Below are 21,720 nucleotides of genomic sequence, written 5' to 3' on the forward strand. Positions count from 1 at the left end.
CCTCCCCCTTTCCCACACAGACCCATACAGGGTATAGTTGACCTCCCTCCCCCCAAGGCCAGGACAGAACTGTCACTGCCTCTTCCCCCCCCCCCCCCCCCCGGACAAACTCTCTTCATTTAATCCCACCCATGCTACACGCTGGTAGAATTAAAAAAAAAAAGAACAAATACTTAATTATCAACATTTTACTTAAATCACTTCAAAAAACTGCAACCTGACAAATGACTCTATAAATATTCACAATGGTAGCTACTGTAAACACCCAGGATGATACTGCCACACCAATGATATCAAAACCAACTAATTCAAAAGTTACAAAGCACTGCACCCTGTCCTATGCACGCCTTTGGGTGTATTGTTCCACTAGAAGAGTCAGTGGTCTCCTGACAACTGACTTCACATTATTATTTGGCAAAAAGGGGGTAGGTAGGGTGGCATCAGTCTTACCATGCTATGATTTAAAGTCATGAAATTCTAACACATTCTAGCGATGTGCAGCTTCAGTTGAAACTAGATGTTTCACACTGGATTTGTTGGTTTACAGAAAGTTTCAGCTGAGCAAATTTACATTTTCACATGTTATTAAAGGTCTTGGAAACTGCTGAACAGTCATTAAAATGTAAAATCACAAGATTCGCCCAAGTCTCACATTGTTCACAAAACCAGGTGGATGCATGCTCTGCTCCCAGTGGGGGCTACACACTTGATTTGGCATTAGGGGGAGTCACACATTTGCGCTTTTGGTGGGGACCACAGCACGGAGGTCCCTGCATTTTAACCAAGAACGAAGACAAAGCAACCTGATTAAAAGTAGCTCATTGTAATGTGGGACAGGGCCTATGCTAATGCTACTAGAGCTTAACAGGCCCTACTCCAGAAGAATAGTAAACAGGTGCAATTTACAAACATTTACTGCTGGCAGAGGACTCTGCATTTCCATCCTTAGGAAGCAGCAGCTCTTCGGTACAATTTGGGGCAGGGACTGCCCAGGCCAGGAATATTCCAAAGAATTATATTTAAGCAGCCACAGTACCACTTGTGCCACAGCTGAGAACAGTCATCCCCTTTTGTTAGTTAGCTCTCCCTTTCTGCACTGTGGCAAAGGAAGCACTTAGACCTGGAGGTGCTGACCACCCATCCATAGTGAAATATCCTTCAGGGTGTTCTGCTACAAGAGTGATTTTCCTCCATTAAAGAAAAAAATGACCCTCTCAGTCTGCAGATGATGTTGGTTTTCTGGCCTGAGAAGAAAAAAGATAGGTAGACTGCCCCTAGTAAAGACAAAATATCCTGGAACCAACACTGCTACAACACCATTGCATACTAGAAGAGAGATAACTCAAAAGAATTTTCAAAAATATAAAGTGGAGTATGGCATTCTGCTTCAGCCTTAAAAGCCACGGTGGTGACTATACAATGGACAAGGAGGGCTGTAATAAAATATGGAAACATGGAGCCAAAAATTCAAAACACGAAGGCTACGTCTACACTGCAGGCTTCTTGTGCAAGAATGGCCTTCTTGCGCAAAAACTTGAGGAGCATCTACACTGCACGCGCATTCTTGCGCAAGTAAATTTACAGTAAAGCATCAGATGAGAGGGCTTCTTGCGCAAGAGTTATTCCTCTCGCCACGAGGAATAGGCCCTCTTGCGCAAGAGGGCAGCGTGGACAGGCAACAAGGGTTTCTTGCGCAAGAAACCCCTATGGCTAAAATGGCCATCAGAGCTTTCTTGCACAAAAGAGTGTCCACACTGCCATGGACGCTCTTGTGCAAAAGCACATGGAAGTGTGGATGTGCTCTTGCACAAGAACTCTTGCGCAAAACAGTTCTTGCACAAGAAGCCTGCAGTGTAGACGTAGCCTATGTGTGAAGCTCTGTTTTGAAGCCTACACTGGCAAAGGCAGTGGGAATAGCCTGGGAAAACCTACACTGCTCATCAATTGGTTTGTTTTCTTCTCCTTGACAGCCCCTATAAGAGGTAAGTAATTTATTTTACAAATAGGAACAACAAAGTATGGAGTATAAAGTATGGAGAAGCAAAGTTACTCACTCAGTGGCAGTGATGGCAACCCATAGGATGGCTCAGAACACCAGTGTTCTAGCTCTGCTTGTACCGCAACGCTCCCCTATGAGGCACAGCCTCTTGAGGGATTGGGGTGAAAGGGATGGCTGAAGAAATGCATCTGTGATATAGGACGTGTTGTTAGTGCTTCAGGGAATACACTGGGTGCTCAGAGATTCATTAGTCCCTAGTAGATGCATTTGAAAATAGACTAATTATTAGCACTGATAATTGTTTTTTCAGTTTTAGTTTTGATTATGCTGATTGCTTACAAACAGATGCAGTTAAACAGGGATATTTCAGAGAACATGGCCACCCTATACTTATATTTACTTGTTTTACCTTCGTTTGATCCAATTAATCTGTCCAGTTGTCCTATAAAGCCAACTAAGTTTAGAGCATGTCCATTGATTTGGGGAGCTGCAAATCTTGTTTTTAAAGTCCTTAGGGTCACCAGAACTTCTGAGTAGTTTTACAGCATGGTATTAATGGTGGAGAGTAAATGGCTGATTTCATACCAGGTTTGTTCTTCTCCACAACAGAGAAGAGGAAACAGTAGGAGGAAAGCAAGATATCACATAAGAATTAAAATACTTTTTCCAGGTTTTGAAAAATAGCTTGTCAAGTTGTACCTGAGATTTGAGCCTCTGGTGCTGTAAGTTACTCATGTAATAGCTGTGCAGTTTGGCACAGTAAGAATCCATTTTCTTCAAATAACCTGCAAGACATTCTTATGACAAGGCTTATTTGATTGCTTGCAAAGTGCTCACATAGGGCTTTTGTTTAACAAAACTATGGCACAGCAGTTGGCATCAGGACTTTTCTAAAGCTATGCCTGCTTGGCTCCTGCTGTGCTTAATTACAGAATCTAGTGCTTGACATTGTCCTATTGGAAACTGGGAGTAAAGAGGAATTAACCACCCAGAAGTTTTTAATCAAAAGTTGACACTGTGTTCCTTGACTGGGAATCAAACCTAGGATACAGCAGTGAGAGCACTGACTTCCTAGCCACTAGACCACCAAGGAGATAAGACAACTGCTCCTCCATGCATCATGGGCTTCCCATCACTAGTTCATACACGTCCCATCCCCCAAAGTGAGACTCACAACATAGCTGGCATGACAGGTTGAGATCTGCTCTTTACATCCATTCCATGCCCTTGATGCAAGGCGGTTCCAATAACATGGCGGTTTCCTGCAATAGGCTGCACTTACATTAAAGAATTATTCCCGGAAATTCTCTTACCAATGTCATTAGATCAAGGTGACCAGAATGACTATACTACGATTTTAGAATCTAGTCCCTAGTTAATGGTTTCAAACAACTTAAAGTGCTAGTTAGCGGCTCATTTAGTTATTGCTCCCAGTGATATGGGCAGATTCTAGTCTTTTCACATTACTGTAGTCTGCAAACCAAGGGAAATGGCCATTTACTGATGTGAAAGCTGTAGGCAGAGACAAGACTCCTGAGAACACACTAGTCACAGAGCCCTTTCGGTAATCCCAGCCACAGTGGCTATCACAGCACCGAGACAGGAGTGTAATCAGAGGTGGCTAGAAGCAGGTCTGATAGTAAGTGAAGGGCACGGATTCCTTGCCAAGCGCAGTGAACAAGATCTTTGTATTTTTAATGACTACATTTTAAGACGATATAAAAGTACATACATTGTCCAAATTGACAGAGTTAAGGATTTGGGGGTGGAGGTATTGCGCTATTTTGTTTTCAATGCCAATTTAGGCCCCTGTCCATTTTGATTGTTATGCGATGCCTTTGGTGCTCCATAGCCAAGGTTGATTTTTATTTTAGCAGGTTGTTTTGATACTAATTATGGATACACAGTCAGGTTTTTTCCTTATTCATAATCTAATCTAATACTAACCTATGTCTAATCTATAGTTTAGATTTCTGTATGGCCATGGTTTCCAAATAGGTAGTCTACATTCAGCCTAACGTTGACCTAAAAATGGACAAATAAAATGAAAGCTTGAACAAGAGAACTTCCCTGAAGTTGTTTGCTGCACAAGTATAATCGGTATCAAGTCCTATGGCTTAGAAAAGCAAGGGGAAATTTAGGGACTGGATGGCTCAGGCTGGTCAGTTTACAGAGCTTCCCCTTCAGGGTTGCTGGCTCAAGACTAAAAGTGACCCAAAATAGGCACATCTCCCAAGGGATTGGTGACTTGTGTGACGAGCTGGTGGTCTAGTGGACAGGTGTCCTCACTGCACAAGGCTGACACAGACTGAGCATTGTCACAGCGGCCAAGAACCAAATGGGCCATGGAAACCAAATCCCCTCCACTGCCTTCAGGCAGGCAGTCCCTCCACAGCAGCTAAGGAGTTCCATGCCAGTCAGGGTGCGGAATGTAGTATTGCTATTGTCCAGGCTGTAGCTGCTCTAGAGTGAAGAGGGAAGAATTTAGTTCTGCAATGTGTCACTCCAGCCCTAAGCCCACTCCTTTGAGAAAGGCCATGCAAGAGCAGCTGCTGCAGAGACACTCCCTGTCTTATTGCCATTATGACTTTTACAAACTCGCAGTGTTGGAAAGCTTGAGTTTTGATAGGCTCGATACGAGTCTGCATATAATGCATTATATGGGAGGATATGGCAGCAATTCCAAGATTGGATTTTCTACCCAAAATAGCTGGATATGGCTGAGGGAGGAGGAAGAAATGTCAGTTTTTGTGCATGATTTAGGAGAAGGGAATTTTTTTTTAAGTTAAAATAGCATACTCCAGGTTTAAGAAGAAACCAGCCCTGTTCACCATCTGCTGAGTGTCTGCATGCGAGAAACGGGGCTGGTGCAAGAACATTACTAACTGACACTGGAGTCGTCTGCCAAGAGGCACTAGTGCTGCAGACACTCCCAGTAGTTATTGTTCCAAGTGAGCAGGTGTGGGTTAGGGCAAGGAGCATCACAGTAGACAATGCAGGGGATGTGTAGGAGCTACAGAGGCTATCGCATCAAAAGCTTCTGCCCCGTGAATTACCAAGCACAGTTTATTTTGAAATCCAAGCTTGCCCTACAAAGTCACATCACAGTGATGTACCCAGCCAGGCCTGGTTGCCACTACTTGTACACACAAGAGACCATTTAGATTACTACACAACGCTTTTGCTGCTGAAGATTCCCCTCTGCTACTCATGACAGAAAAATCAGAAGGGAAAGAAGTGCGATTGCTCACTGGCCTCGGGAGCTAGCCGGATCCAGCTGGATCAACTCTGACTGATCCAACAGTTCAAAGTCATCCCCTTCTGCATCCGTGTCCAAGTCGGAGCTGGAGGTTCTAAGATAGGTTTTTGTGCCTCTCTGGGGATTGTCACTGCAAACAGGGCCTGGCTCAGAGGCTCCTGACAAGGCTAATTGTATCATGCCCCTGGTGACAAATCCAGCTAAGTTATTTGTAAGATTGTGCACAGATGGCCCTGCCCCAGTTAGGAGCTCGGGGACAGCTTCGCCTCGGTCATACGGGTGACGTAGATCTTCAATGCCTTGAGAGCGGTAAGCAAGGCTGGGAATCCCAATGCTGGTGTCATCTTCATCATCTATTCCAGTCACCTCTGGATTAATGGAAGGGAAGTCAGGGAGATCCCTGGCAAAAGATTCTTCAGGGTCACTGTGACCATCGAGATCTAGAAGGGAAAAATAAACAGCTGTAAGCTTACAGCATGGGTCACCCAAACCCATTAGGCAAGTGCCACAGACAGTGCAGCCATCTTTGATAAAAGGATCATCCTGGTCCCCAAATACACCACCCGCTTGCATCCTCTGCCCAAGCTACACTCAATGTCACTTTCCCTTTGGCAGCCACAACAGACAAAACTTGCTCTCCCATCCAAGAGCAAGGACACTGCAGGGGTGGCTAGTGCCAACAGAAAGCATGTCTTCCCTGCATGGACACGCATCTCGGTTTAAACCAGGCTTACTTCAGTTTCTCTCAAATCAATTAGGAACAGATTAAAATAAACCAGAATACACCAGAATAACCAGTGTAACATTTCCATACTGGAAAGCCTTGGACCATCCATGTGCCTACCCTGGCAGACTTTCTGGTTAGACCAGCTTGGCAGTTCATATTCCCATTTTAAGGATTATTCATATTCTGTCCACAGCTCCTGGAAGAGGAGAATTAGCTGCCTCCATTTACTAGTAGCATGAACAAGAAACATGCTCAGATTGTCATTTTGTACCAGCATCAGGTTTTGCTGCTCTCCCAAAGCACTCAGGGCCATATCTAGCAACCATATGTAGAAACTGGACCTGTTCAGCCAGGACAGTGAACTCACAGAAACCTGTGGGAGAACACTTTAACCTGTCCGGGCACTCATTAATGGATCTCAAAGTCACCGTGTTGTTTCAGGCCAATTCCACAAGCCAAATACACAGGGAAGGGTTGGAACTTAACTTCATTTACTAGTTTGATTCCTATCAGAGAGGAATGAATGAAGATATTGGCTGGCTCCCACACTACCTTCCACATCCTAATGACTGAACCAACCAACGGGTACTTATAGAGGTGCAATTCGTTCTTATCAGCCTCTTGTAACTTGAACAATCTAATTCACTATATATTTCTCTTTTTTTTCCCCCCTCCTCTTCTCCCCCCCCCCTTCCCTTATTTATTCTTGGATCTGGAGTTTTAATACTCCAATCATCTGAAGAAGTAGGTTGTACCCAGGAAAGCTCATGAGACCATCTACACGTTTTGTTAGTCTGTAAGGTACTGCTAGACTATTTGTTGTTTAAGTTTCTTCATCCCGTGGCAGCTAGCAGGTGTTTACATTAGATACCAGAGCTCAATTCTCAGAGGATGCACCTGGTCTGTTTTCCTCATTTCCCTCCTTAGGATCCACCACACTGAAGCATGTCCAGTAGAGTCCCTTTGCTTTTAGAAGACTGTTTCTTCTCTCACCTTCAGATCCCTCAGTCAGTGGAGTCTGTCCCCTTGACAGGTTAAACGTCCCGTTCTCAGTGTAGGAAACTTCAGCATCTGAATGCTCAGAGTCAGAGATAGTCAGTTCCTTAGCAACTACAGAATCATCCAGCTTTGAAGCAGAGAAGAAGATATAGTTAGAACATCAGCCCTACTGGCTAAGGCTGTTCCTTTGCTCTAAGCAAGAAAGATTCTGACATGTTCCCACATGCTGCTTGTTTGCCACCCTGCGACTCCAGGGCAAGGACATAAAAACGGCCATACTAGATCAGACCAAAGGTCCATCTAGCCCTGTATTCTGCTTTCTGACAGTGGCCAATGTCAGATAACAGGTAATCAAATTATCCATCCCCTGTTGTCCATTCCCAGCCATGACAAACAGAGGCTAGGGACACCATCCCTACCCATCTTGGCTAATAGCCATCAATTGACATATTCTCCATGAATTTATTTTAGCTCTTTTTTAAACCCTGTTAAAGTTCTGGCTTTCAGAACATCCTCTGGCAAGGAGTTCCACAGGTTTGACTGTGCAATGAGACACAAAATACTTGTTTGTTTTAAACTTGCTGCCTGTTAAATTTCATTTGTGACTACTAGTTCTTGTGTTATGGAAAGAGAAAATAATACTTTAATTTTTTCACACCAGTCTTGATTTTATTGACCTCTATCACATCCCCCTTCCCTTAGTCATGTCTTTCAAGATTAAAAGTCCCATCCTTATTACTCTCTCCTCATATGGCAGCTGTTCCATTTCCCTAGTAATTTTTGTTGCCCATATTTGAACCTTTTCTAATTCCAATCTATCTTTTGTGAAATGAGGCGTCTACATCTGCACACAGTGTGGGCGTACCATAGATTTATACAGAGGCAAGACGATATTCCATTCTCTTCTCCCTCCCTTGCTAAATGATTCCCAACACTGTTTGCTTTTTTTGTTGCCGCTGCACACTGAGTGGATTTTTTCAGAGAACTATTCACAATGACTCCAAGGTCTCGCTCTTGAGTGGATCCCATCATTCTATATGTAGAGTCGGGATTATGTTTTCCAACATGCATTACTGTGAGCGCTATGAAGGAGGGGGTGTTGGACAAGGGGGGGAATGGGATGTGCTCTGCAATATACTAATGGCCAGTGCAGGTGCAGCATCTGGCTTCGAAAAAGGGTTTATAGCAGGAGCATGGAAAAGGGAACACATCTGTGGGAGCTAAGTCCATCACACTGAAGGATTAAGAAGTTCAAGCTTTTATGATATGCCAATAAGATGTGGGTTTAGTTAAGTGGGCTGGGCGCACTGCAGCCAGACTCATTTGGGAGCACAGCAAGGCTTGACAGTGTATGAAACCTGCAGCCAGACTCTGCCCAGATGTTCCTTGCCACCAGATACGCAAGGTTTGGGGCCAGAGCATTCCAAGGCTGCAGTTTCATCACAAACCTGATTCAGACACACAAAAGCTATCAGCCTCCAGTGCATTTTCTCCACAGAATTTGCCCAGCTGCCAGGTTACCTTGGGACAGAATGCAGCAAGTTCTTCTTCACTGTCACTTCCAGTGTCAGCATGCTCCTGGTTCAGCGCTCGCTGACGCACTGTCATGAGTCAGAGCAGAAATCTCCCATTATTGCCAGGGCAGACAAGGCAACGTTTGAGCAGAACATTAGACCGAGCAGAAAGTCACTTCAAAGGCAGACCCGGGGGTGTCAATCTCTCACAGATCAAAACACTTTTGCATTAAATGGAGGCTCTAGTGGTTTTGATTTGGACTCTTGCAGAGCTAGCACCAAGAAGGAACCTGCTCATGTCGGAGAGAAATGCTACAGACAAAAATCAGCTTTCACTAAGCAGCACTTAGTGTCATTGTGTTCCCACAGCTGAGAAAGGAGGAAGGATGGGAGCCCTTGGGACTTTGTAGGAAGCTCTCATCTGAAGCAGGGACCCAGCGTAGTAGCACAACTTCCCGTCTGCGGAAGGGTGTGAATAATCGACAAGAGAATACGAAACGAATGTTGTGCTACACATGCAGTTGCTGCGACGCCCTGAGACTAGGGGTTTATTTCAAGGGCTGGCTGTTTGTCTGGCTAGCTTCCGACACTCTTAGAGACTTACATTGCTTCACTCGCTGCTTTGACATCATGTAGCCTCGAACGCTGAAATCCAGCCGCTGCAGAGCTGGCTCCAGCTTCAGGTACATGCGTTGCCCCAGTTTGTGGTACACTGCGAGGGGCCATAGCAGGATGAAGAGCACTGAGGTAAACGGGGAGGCTCGTTAGAAAACTTGCCCATGCTACTTAACAGATCTGTCAATCAAGCAATTTGGGATGCAGTAGAACGATATAAGCCTCAGTTTTGCTGTGCTGCATGCACACACGCCAGTGTCAGGAGCTAGATAGAGAGCTGTGCAATCTGTGCTGATTTACTAGAACAACAACAACCACCACCAACATACTAGAGCATTTAGCGTACGTAACTGCCAAGACAGACATGCACATTGGCCAGTTAGCCCTGAACACACTCTATCCGGCCTACCATTTTAACTTTCAACTGCACTATACAATATTGTACTTGTCAGAATGTTAGCTGTGCATATAAGCTGCACCTTTGAGCCAAAGTCAGCAACACTGTCCCAGCCTTCTGCTTACAATATCTTGTTTGACTATACTTACGCATAAGGTATGAGAGCAGGACTCCAGGAATGTACCGGCCCAGAACAGCCAAGAAAGTAAAGACTCCACATACTAAAAGACAAAACTGGAGGCATGGGAGAAAAGATGAGTTTCCAAAGCAATGAAATAAGCGAATCAGGAGACTTCAGATGGTGTAACTGGATTATTGTCTATAGAGTTCCAGGCCAGGCAGCAACAGATAAAATATTGGCAACATGGTTCCAATACTGAATAAGTAGCAAAACAATCTTATTTTAAGAGTCTTTGTCTACCCCCCCTAAGAAAACCTTGGCAATCCAAAGGGAACTTAAGTTACTGTTCTCTGCTATAGGTCGGATTAGATTCTACAACATCTATGTGACAAGCAGCTATAAGGTTGTGGGACCCGGTCCCCACCAAAGGAAAGTATAGGGGCATGTTTAATGCAGCTGCAATCAGTGATAATATTCAAGCTTTTCTTACAATCCATACAATCACAGTTGTCATTAGGCCAACACAGGTTTTCTTTTCTATAGGACTCAAGGGGGAAAAAATGGATTCTCGAACCATGCCCTGGTCTGGTTTTTATGTTATTAAAAGCTAGACTCAGGGAAAGAGCTGTGACGTTAATAGACATTTCACACCAATTGCCATAGGAGGAACAGTGACATTTACAGCTAAATAAAAACAAAATAAAATCATCATGCAAAGCTGCCACCTCGCCGCCCATTCGCTCGCTTGTTCTATCCCATCCCACCTCCCTGGCAGGGAACATCTTGTGTTTGGAATGCCCGTGTCTGGATGCTCCCACAAGACGGAGCAGCTGTCTGCATCATAGATTAGATGCCAAATGTTTAGTTTGCCCAACCATGTATGCTCTTACCTTGCCAGGATTTTGCTTTTTGAAAATGAAGAGATTCCTTAAGAAGGTGACCCCAGTCACCCATCCTTCTGCTAAATGGTGACACAGCTCCGGCACACTCAGCAACTGAGGGTGAACGTAGCCCCAGCTACAGAGAAGGTAGAATAATTAGTGAGCAGATGTCTCAGCCACATGGCGTTATTAAACTGATGCTAACATAGGACACACTTCATCACAGAGCAGTGTTTCATGACCACTCCTCCACCAACTGCCCCAAGTCCAGAGACCAGACTTGACACTTGGAAAAAATCAAATAGCTAGCCCCACAAGCCATTCAATACATACCCCATTTTTCTTTAAATTGGGGACAGCTAATAATTAGCTAAGTACTGCAATCAGAATGCAAGAGCTTCATCATTGCTGGGTGGAGGTCAAAGGCAGCTGGCAGGCCCCATGTTGTGCCAACTCCCTTAGCAATCATGTGCATCTTATTAGAGCCCAGAAGGATTGTGGCGATCATTAACAGTTCAGAAAGAGCTGCAGTGAAATGGAGGAAAACCCTGCTTGAAGTTTCATCTATTAGTTCAACTAAGGCTGAGGCAGGGCATTAGTTATTTCTTGGTGTTTACACCCCCCTCCTTCTCCCTCCCGGTAGGAATTCAGTGCCAAGTTTCCACAGAGCACTGTGACCTACTTAGTGGAAATTCATTGCCTTTTGAAAGGCTACTTTTGGGAGCCTCTGTTGGTGCTTAATAACCTTAGGTCACATGGTATCTGTGCCTGTGGAACAGTGCTTCCTTTTGCACCAGGTCACTTGCAGGAGACATACTCTTTCGCCTGATCGAGTGTCACTGTTTTCTAACATTTGAGGAGTTTTACAGTGTCATGTTTGAAAGACTGATTTGGCTAGTTAGGGCCACAAAGCAGATGATAAAAAGCGTAAGAACCACAAGGAAAGGGATAGACACAAAGAGAAAATATCATAATGCCACTTTGTGAATCTATGGTGTACCCACACTTTGAATACTGTATGGAGTTTTGGTTGCCCCATCTTAAAGGATTAGAATTGGAAAAAGCACAGAAGACGACAAAAAAAATGAATAGGAGTGAGTATCAGCTTCCATTCGAGGCGATTTAAAAGACTGGGATTGTGTAGCTTAGGAGAGAGACAACTGAGGGGGGATAAGACAGAGGTCTATGAAATCGTAAATGATGTGCAGAAAGTATTATTTACCCCTTGACACAACACGAGAAGTATGGGGTTACCTCATGAAATTAATAAGTAATAGGATTACAGTCAACCTGTGGAACTTCTTGCCAGTGGACGTTGTTAAGAATTAAAAAAAAAGAATTTGACAGCTTCATGAAAGATAAGTCCATCAACTAGAAGGTGGGACTGGACCACAGAGGATGGATGGATGGGAATTGCCCTGTCTGACAGGATGAACAAAACATCAGGCACTGGGGCCCAGAATCCTGTTCTGACAGTGGCCAGTGCCTGATATTCTGTTCATCCCCTCATTTTTGTCCTCCATAGGACAAAGCCTCAGGAGAGTACTAGTTCTGTTGCTAATGCTGCACACAGGGCCTCACTAGCCACCAGGGAAGCCTGCTGCACACCCAGCTTTGGTCAGAGAAGTTTGACAAGCTTTTTTTTAAAGCAGTAGGGTCTTTCCACACTGACGTGAACATTATGCCTGCTTTATACAAGAGGCGGCGTAGGCAGGCAGAGGTTCAGTGACTTGCCCGATGTCACAACGAACGCTCTCTGGAACTTAGCAGACACGGCAAACATGCAAAAACTGTTGACATTTTGTTGTCATAACACAAAGTACAGGTTGAACTTCCCTGGTCCAGCATCCTCGGGACCGGAATGGTCCCAAACAAGGAATTTGCCGGATATGAGGAGGTCAGGTGTCTGGGCTCTCCCAGGGCTCCCTTCCTGGCTGAACCCAGAGGCCTGACCTCTCCCTGCCCTCAGCTCTGCGTGGGGCAGCAGCTGCTACTGAGGTTCCCTGGCCCCCAGGTCACTGGTCCTGCAACCCGCTGTTGACTAGATCTGCTCTGCTCCCAGCCGCTCTCAACCTCTGCATCCGGGGCTCTCTGACCTAGCAACATCTGTGGTCTTGCCAGACCAGAGAGTCCTGGAACAGAGGGGTTCAACCTGTGCAAACATAAAAGCAAACAACCAAAAAAACATGGATTTAATTAACATTCCATACCTCTCATTTTCCAATTCATCTGATCTTGCCACTAAAATAGTAAGAACAGACACTGAATTAATTGCAAGGAATTTTGCAATGAGTACACTCAGAAAATAGGCACTTAAATAAAACTTGTTCCAGGCTAGGAAACAGCCAGTGTGAGGGTTAAAGGTAATTAACCAAAAGTCTGTTGCTCTGCATCGTATACTCATACCGTGGCCTGAGACAGCCCTGCCCTCTGTGCCATGGCAGGTACCATTAGAGTGACTGGATAGTCATTCTGTTCTGCGAGTCACTACTAGCTCATTTTAGCCTTAACCACAAGCAAGAACTACCAGTCCTATTTCAACATGCAGCCTACACACCCCTTACTGTACTGGCTGTGCTGAGGGTTGGACAACTTACTCAATTTAGAGACATCCAGGAGACCTTCACTTCCCAAACTGGGACTTGGTAAGTGATCCAGGGATAGGCTAGCTTGGATAACTAGCAGAATCAAGGGACTTGAATATACAATCCTCAAAATAAGTGGAAACAACTAGCAGCACCCTGCCAAGCTTCCAAAGAAAGCTGAAGTCTAGAATTACTGGCAGCTTCTGGGCCTCCGCTTGTGTTGTCTCTTGGAAGACAATTAATGCTTATTACACAACCTCAACTAGTTAGCCAGGGAGTTAGCCGTGGGGAGCACACAGATCACACACGAATTTGTTTTTGGGTGGTGAATGGGAAGTGCATCAAATCTCATCACATGTTCAAGGCAAGGATGGCGGAGTTCTACATTAGAGCAGGTGATTTACTGAACACTAAGTATTCGAGTAACTGACAGTTCCTGAAGATGTTTTCCCTCTCAATCTTCAGGAGGAAGCTGGTTCTCCGATAAACTCTCAAATACTCTGGAGACAATTTCCAGTGTATTCGAGTGAGAAAACCAGTTATGTCCTATCCTGCAAGTGCTGATTTCTCAAATTGCTCTTTGGGGCCAACTTGCTTCTTCTGTGTAGTCAGTCCATTGTGGGCACTACTGGAATATGAAAGTGTGTCAATCAAGGTGTTTTTTCTAGGTGCCTAGAACAATTGCTGGGTTTCATGAACTGAGTTGGGTGCCTAGGCTCCCTGCACAGTGAATGGGTAGAGATCACAATGGGATTCACAAAAGCCCACACACTCAGTGTCTCCTCACCTAAGCTAGCCAATCGGAGGAGTCAAACTGAGGGGTCTGTCTGTACTAAGTTCTGCCCCTCAGAGATAGCATCTCCCTCTGCTGGGGATTCTCAACTGCAAATCCTCTCTTGGCACTATGTAAGGAGAGGATGACCATCCTCTGAAGTTTTAGCCAAGTAGTTAGGGCCCTCAAACAGGATCTCCCACACCCCAGATAAGTTCCCCGTCCACCTCAGGGAGAGAAGGGATTTTAACTGGGATCTGTCACCTCCCAGATAAGGCCCATAACCGCTGGTATCCTCTGAGGTGGGGCTGCTTCACTGTGCCAAAATTATTTTTAAAAATTCACTGGGCCAGAGAGCAACAGACCTGGCCACATGAGCATGCAGGCATGAGAATGACTTGCAGACCAGTGGTGTGGGAGACCCAGGATCCTGTCCCAACAATTTTTAAGTGATTTATTTACTGTGGAACAGCTTCACTAGAGAGAGCACTCCTCTCCTCAGGACCATACGCCAGTGATTAGGTCGCTCATCTGAAAGGTGGCAGATCCCTGTTCCAAGTCTCTCCTCCGCAGGGGAAGAGAGGACTTGGACCAGGGACTCTCCCATATCCCCACTGTGTTAAGTCACAAGGGAAACACCCCGCCAGCCATCTATGAAAGCTCACATTCATGGCCCACTTTGAGCAGTTTACTGGGTTGGGCTCCACAGGAAAGTTAGGCAGAGGGCATGTGACCTTTCTCTGGTCTGGGTACTGCACTGGGGCTGAGGCGGTCGCATGGCAGCATGGGGCACCTAGAGAACTTCTACTGCTGAAACTTGGGTGCTGGGTGAGTTTAGGCACATGCAGTGTTTGGCAGCAGCTCTGGCCAGATTCTGGGATTTACCCACACAAGTCTTGCTGTGAATCTAGCCTCTTGCGACTCTGTCCAAATCATATTTACAACCAAATTGTGCAGAGAAAGAGCCTGATGGGGAGTTGAAAAATAAGTGCTATTTTCAGAAGCCAGCTGAAACTACTTCATCTTACCTTTAATTTCAGGCCAGATTTTATTCTTCCACTGATCTAAACAAATTATTATTATCAGGCCAAATGCAACCAAGAACACCAGCCGAAGGGAAGTCAGTGCCAAAAAACTGAAAAAAAAAAAAAAAAAAGAAACAAAGAGTCAGTGCATGGGTCTGTTTCTTCTGTTACACGAGGCCTCTCAAATGACACCCCTACTTAGAGGCACTGACCAACTGGATTGGGTGAAGTAGTAAGAAAAACACTCTATTGGTCTTTGGGGGCAGCAGACAGCTAGAATCAAAACTATATCAGAACTAATGGAACTGGATGTTCCTGTTACTCACATGTTCAGAGTTTAAACCTAAAATGTATTTTAGAAAGGAAACAGGCTATTTTAAAGATACCAGTTTTATCTTACTCTTGAAATTACAGGGAGTCCAGCAACTAATATCTGCAGCAAGACACCATGAGCTGAGTAATGTTTGCACCGCTAGTGTCAATCTGTCAGCATTTCCAAAAGCCACGTCAATATTAAAGACTACTGACTTCGTGCACAATTCGGGATCTAGCAGACACCTCCAATTCCAAGTTAAGCTTCAAACTGATTTTTAAATTACTCAGGAAGTAGGACATAGATAATTATATTCATACTTAAAAAAACAATAGTCTGGCAGCACTTTAAAGACTAACAAAACATGTAGATGGTATCATGAGCTTTCGTGGACACAGCCCACTTCTTCAGATGACCAATTATACTCATGACTGTTCTGTCTCTTGTATCCATTGCATCTCAGACTAACCAGCTAGCCTGGAAAGGGTTATATGATTGAGGAAGTGAGGACAAACTAATCCTTCACTCACTAGTGAACTAATCCTTCACTCACCAGCTAGGAGGGCTGGTTGTTTATACCAAGTTGCTTCTAGAACCCTAAAGAAATGTTTCATGTTTGTTCAGGGTTTCTGTGCCGCATGGCCTCAGTCTACAGCCTGTCTGATGGAGGCCATCGGGGGCCAAAGCACTTATTTAATCATAGTCATCCAGACTGTGCAGGACGTGTGTTTGTCTAGCATAAAGCATAAGCTGGTAGGGCCCAGCAAGTGATAGGTGCCATGCAGGAAATTCATAGGTTAAAGATCAGGCACAAAGACAAGTTAAAAAAGCTTGCTGTGAATTAGGGATGTGAATATTTAACCAGTTAATTGGTGAGGCTTATTGGTTAAGGTTAACTGGTGGGGGCAGCTCCAGTGCCCCGGCGGGAACAGCCTCTGTCCACAGTTGGGGGGGGGGGGGGGGGGGAAGGAGTGCTCCAGCCAGTCCTCCCCTTTAACCAATTTAACAGGATTTTACATCCCTGTTCACAACACCCCCTGGCAACGAGAGCCAAAGTCTGATTGTGTGTTTTGTGAAAAAGTACTTCCTTACATTGGTTTTTAAATCCACTGCCTATTCATTTCATTGGGTGACCCCCCACAGTATTTGAATTATCTGTAGGAGTAAATAAGACTGCCTGATTCACTCTCCCCATGCTATTCATGAGTGTATAGACCACTATCATATCCCTCCCCTTAGTTGTCACTTTTCTAAATTGAACAGTCCCAGTCTTTGAACCTTTTCTCTATTGTAGATAGCTTAAATCTTTAATCTCTTAAACTACTGAATGTGTGCTTGTTTTGGTATGTAGCAAGGATTTTAAACTCTAACTGGCATTGTGCCATGCTCTGTGCAGCTGAGTTCGTGTGGGGAAAATGCTGTATTGGGAACAGCTATGCAGCATTTCTTCTGATTCCATCAGGTTGCTGTACTTAATCGACTCACAATAAGGATGTGAAGGTTTAACTGGTGGGACTAGAGAAGCTCCCGGCCTGCTGCAGGTAGGGGATGCTCCAGCCCCACGGGGCACCCACCACAGGCAGGAGCTGCTTCGGTGAAGCGCCTGGACGGGCTTGTACAGCCCCTGCCTGCAGTAGGAAGGTAGGGAAAAGGTGCGTTCCAGCACAGTGGCAGGCTGGAGTACCCCCCAATCAGCCCCTTCAATCAGTCAACGAGTTAAACAATATGTTTGACCAGTTAGCCAATTAAATGGGATTTTACATCCCTAATTCCACAGTCCAAGGTTCAGAAGCTCAGCTATCAGTAAGGCAATATGAATATGTCTGCTGTGAAATCCATCCGGACAAATACACAGTGCAAGTAGAGGCACACAGTAAGCAGCAGAAATTGTTCAGTTCTGAAGATTGGCTATACGCCTAGATGAATCAGGGTGGGCCCAAACCAAAAAAAACAGCCAACAAGACAGAGATGCCTCCCTACGCCAAACATCAGCACGTGGGTTTTTTTGGTTTTGTCAGAACACACACAAAGATCAGTTATAGCCTAGCAAACATTAATTACAGCTAAAGCGGGTATATGCAGTGATTTCATGATAAGTGCATGCTAACAGTTAACCCTCTCCCCCAAAGGGTAGTTTAAAATCAGAAGATTATTTGTTGAAAACCCAGAGGAACAGGTACTGCATGGAAGAAGTAACTTTCCATAAGCCTTCCTGCTATCCCCGGGTATTAGACAAACACTACAGTTACGAGCGGTCCCTCAAACAAGACCATGTGATCAGCCTCTTATGGTAATGAAGGATTGTCCAGTAAAAGCAGTTCCTCCCACGCCTCCTGCCACGCACAGCATATACCAACTCTACTCTCTAAGACGAGGAGGGCAAAATATGGCCCGGCAAACCTTCAGATGCAGCTTCCCACCCTCTGGGAGCAAACGACCTGCAGGACCCTCAGGCAGACTCCCTGCCTGCTGCGGCCCCACCTGCCACTCAAAGTGGCCAGCTGCTAGGGCCATGTGTCTTTCTGAGGCATGTGCCCCTTGGGGGTAATAGGGATTAGGGATGTAACAGTGTAGTCGGTTAAACGATTAACCGATAACGCTACTGGCTACATGCAACCCTCCCCCCTTCTGGGGCTCTGCATTTAAAGTATTTTGGCAGCTGGCACACAGACTAGAAGATTTATCTGGCGTTGCTTGAGTCCTCAATGTTTGTTTTTTGGAAAATAAAAATTAAAACGTATATGCTACATTTAAGTCATTGCTCTGGTGGGGCTGGAGATGCACGCAGGCTGCCCCAGACCTCTCTCACTGCAGCAGCTTGGGGCCAGGTGAGAAGTGCTTCTCCATGGTCACTGCAGCTCCAGTAGGCACAGTCGGGGGAGGGGTGCATGTCCCCTTGCGACGGCAGGTACAAGTTCATCTGTCCCCGCACACCCCAGCCAGAACAGGGACATTAAAGTCAGTTAAATAGATCAGTGTTTCTCAACCAGTGGTACAAGCACCCTTAGGGGTACTCCAGAGAAGTCTGGGGGGTACGTCAACAACTGAAATTTGGAGAAAACTGAATTTTTGTTTCAAGTTTTAGTGCTTTATTATTTTTGTATTTTTTACACCCAAAAATTTCATCACCCGCCTGGCTACAATTAAGTTGTTTAAACAAATATGTTACAATGGTAGAAAAAAAACTGTCTCTGAAAACTGTAGGTACTTTTTTTTTTTTTTTAAAGGGGGTACTTTATTAAAAAAAAAAGGTTGAGAAACACTGAAATAGATAATGATGTAACCGCTGAAAATCTCAGCGGTTACCTGCAGCGGACTCTGCAGTTTAAAGCTTAAATAAGCTTTTTACTGCAGAGTCTTCAGTGAAGCCTCTTTCGGAGCAGGGCCACCAGCCCCCAACATCCCTAAGTCAGAGTAAGGAATGCAGCAAACTACAGTTTCCATTCACTCCCTGATGAAGGGGAACAGCCAGCAGTGTCCTCATTCAAGGGCACCTGGGGGGAAGAGAGGAGGGCATCCAGCCCCTTTTACCTGCCTAGTGACGTTGTCTCTTTTTGGTACGGTTTTAAGAGAAGAAATGCCATTCCACGCCCATCCCATTTTCCTGGCACAACCAAACCCTTACATTGCTTTAAAGTTATGATCAGAGGAAGCTGCCTACCGAATTTGGTGATCCTAGCTCTTACCATTTAGGAGGAGTTCTTGAACAGAGACAAACTCTCTAAAATATCTAGTAGATGAAGGGTCAGACCCACTAGTTCCACTTTAGTCAATTTCTCCACGAAGGGCTGTTTTCCCACCACCCCATGCTCAGTCCCCTGAAAGTAGTATCTGCACTTGTAGTTACCCAGACAAGAATCCTCTTTGGCTAAGTAGTATCATTGGCTCAGACTCCCTTTGGAACACATCATTCTCTTGCAGTCAGAAAGATGCAGACAATCCCCAGGGAGGAGAGGGAAATGAGTGAGAGAGCAGTGTTACAACCACCCAAACTTTCTCATTTCTTTTAAGTCAGCTACCCCCAGCTGCATGAGGCTATTGGAAGACCATGGGACAGAGTTACAAAAACATATTGCAACTGATGAAGTCAAAACTAGCCTACCAGTCACTCCTGACTTTCAAACTAGAGATACAGAACTCACAACAAAGGACTGGTTGGTAACCTTGCAGTTCTACTATCTTGCAAACTTTTTATGTTTAGACTTGGCAGAAGAGAATTCTCACCATTATGTTTTACACTCAAGCTGTAGGTTAGCAGCTATTCTTTTTGGTAGCACATGCTTACATACGACAAACCTAAACTTGAATTACTAGCTGCAACCATTTAACAGCACCAGAATAAGTTTACTGAAAGACACTTGAACATCCATTTTCGGCACAGGGGCCTGTTAAATAAATAGTTCCATGCAGCCATGGACTGCCAGAAACACACTACTGAACCAAAATAATCACACACATCTTTATTAGAACAGCTCAAACGCTAATATTTCTCTGCAGGAGAAAGATCAATGCACTTCCCTGTGGGAGAAGAGAAAATGGCTATTTACATGGACTAACCAACTGACAAAGACTCTAGAACTTCACATGACCTGTTTACTCATGTCATGAGAATCCACTCAAGGCAACAGATGCTACCAGCTTGCTGACAGACCACATCTGGGCTGTCAGCTGCCCGCATGTTCCACCGCTTTGCTCCCCGTCCCCCTGGTCTGCAGACCAGGGAGACGGGGAGCAAAGCAGAGCAAAGCGGCGGAGCACGCGGGCAGCGGACAGCCCAGACGCGTCCGACTCGGGGACTGCCTGTATTTTTGCCCACAAAAGCTTATGCCCAAATAAATCTGTTAGTCCTCTAAGGGGCCACAGGACTCCTTGTGTTTTTGTGGATACAGACTAACATGGCTATCCCTCTGCTACACATCAAAAAAATGTATCAACAGGACATTAATGTCCTACACCTAGTCAGTCACTAAAAAAACTACTCTCACTCAGAATTAATCCTATCTACAAACCCCTTAGACAATAAATATTCCACACAGAATTGTATGTTGGTTTCCCAGGAACATTTAGCTCATGCCCATGAGGGATGTAAGCAAGCAGTTGAGTGGAGTATTCAAATACTCGCTCCCCCCTTGCTCCATCTGTATTGGGGAAGGGGAACAGGAGCGGCTAGGGGGAACTGGCTTAAAAGCTGTTTTCCCCTGTAGCACCTTTGCTGAGGTGCCACCTGCTCCCCCCACGTTCCGCCCACTGCTGCCTCTATCAGAGGCAGTAGTAGCAGGGAAAGGGGTGTGCATCCTCAAAGCACGGTAGTCCAGGCTAGAATCATAGAATTGGAAGAGACCTCAGAAGATCATCAAGTCCAGCCCCCTGCTCTAGGCAGGTCCAATTCAAACTAAATCAACCTGGCCAGGGCTTTGTCAAGCCGAGACAAACACCTCTAGGGATGGAGACTCCACTACTTCCCTAGGGAACCCATCCCAGTGCTTCACCACCCTCCTAGTGAAATAGTTTTTCCTAATATCCAACCTGGCCCTCTCCCACCACAACTTGAGACCGTTGCTCCTTGTTCTGCATCTGTCACCACTGAGAACAGCCTCTCTCCAGCCTCTTTGGAACCTCCCTTCAGGGAGTTGAAGGCCACTGTGAACAGGGGCTGCTGAACTTAGCAGGAGCCGGGACCAAGCAGTCCTGCCTCATACTGGTTCAGGGCCGCGGCGGCGCCGGCTTTTAAACAGAGCCAGGCAGTTCTTAGTACCTTTCAAAGGCAGAGCCGCAGCGGTGCCGGAGCGGAGCCGGGGGACTCGTGCCGGCCCCCGGGAGCGAGCCCTGCAGAGCTCCTCCCTTCTCGACAGAGGCGATGCAACTGGTGTCGCCTCCCCCATAAGTCAAACACTCCCCCCCCCCGCAGGGCGCGCAACCGAGACGCTGTTGCAAAACATCCCCCCCCCCCTCCCCCGAGCTCTCGCCGGGCGCTAGCGGAGGACACGGGGCAAGCCCAGCACGAGCAGACTGGACGCGCCCCGGAGCTCGCCCGCAGCCCGGAAGCGGCGGAGGAGCCCCCCCGGGCGCGCCCCTCCCCCGCTCGCTCACCAGAAGGCGCCGTGCGCGCCCGCCCAGCCCAGCGCGCTGCGGCCCGGCCGCTCCCAGACCAGCGCCGCCTGCAGCGCGCTCAGCAGCGGCTCGTAGGGCCCCAGCCGGGCCTGCAGGGCGGCGCTCAGCGCCCGCACCCGCCGCTCCCGCTCGCCGGGCCCGGCCGCCGCCGCCGCCGCCATCGCTTCCCCCGCCCGGGGATCAACATCCGCTCCGCGTCGGCACGTCACGCCGCCGCGCCGGGTCAGCCCGGCCCCCAAGCGGGGTGACCAACCGCCGCCCGCGGCATGGCGGGACACTCAGGGCGCGGCCATCTTCCTGTACGGAAGGGCGCCTTCCTAACTGCGCATGCGCACGGGGAGGTGGGGTGTGGTTGGGTGGTTTTTTTGTGCGCGCGCAGGTTTTTTTCTCTCCTTCCGATGC

At 46.3% G+C, this 21,720-nt stretch overlaps 1 protein-coding gene across 3 annotated transcripts; it reads right to left on the minus strand.

The window, feature by feature from the left end:
• Positions 1-173: 173 nt before the first annotated feature.
• On the minus strand, positions 174-21,590 carry RETREG3 (reticulophagy regulator family member 3). Of its 3 annotated transcripts, XM_075911339.2 has the most exons (10): positions 21,298-21,586; positions 14,898-15,004; positions 12,723-12,753; positions 10,522-10,648; positions 9,660-9,744; positions 9,103-9,240; positions 8,506-8,585; positions 6,979-7,111; positions 5,251-5,698; positions 174-2,784 (listed from the first exon to the last, which is right to left on the minus strand). In XM_075911339.2, the coding sequence occupies exons 1-10, from the start codon at positions 21,477-21,479 to the stop codon at positions 2,727-2,729; spliced, it is 1,389 nt and encodes a 462-aa protein (XP_075767454.2). In that variant the 5' UTR covers positions 21,480-21,586; the 3' UTR covers positions 174-2,726. The 3 variants fall into 3 exon arrangements, with proteins under 3 accessions (XP_075767454.2, XP_075767452.2, XP_075767453.2); XM_075911337.2 differs by lacking the exon at positions 174-2,784 and having other exon boundaries at positions 3,674-5,698; positions 6,883-7,111; positions 21,298-21,590; XM_075911338.2 differs by lacking the exon at positions 174-2,784 and having other exon boundaries at positions 3,674-5,698; positions 21,298-21,583.
• Between the last annotated feature and the right edge of the window lie 130 nt (positions 21,591-21,720).

This window comes from Pelodiscus sinensis, chromosome 29 (assembly GCF_052426305.1).
Source record: "Pelodiscus sinensis isolate ZL-2025 chromosome 29, ASM5242630v1, whole genome shotgun sequence".
Classification (NCBI taxonomy): domain Eukaryota; kingdom Metazoa; phylum Chordata; order Testudines; family Trionychidae; genus Pelodiscus; species Pelodiscus sinensis.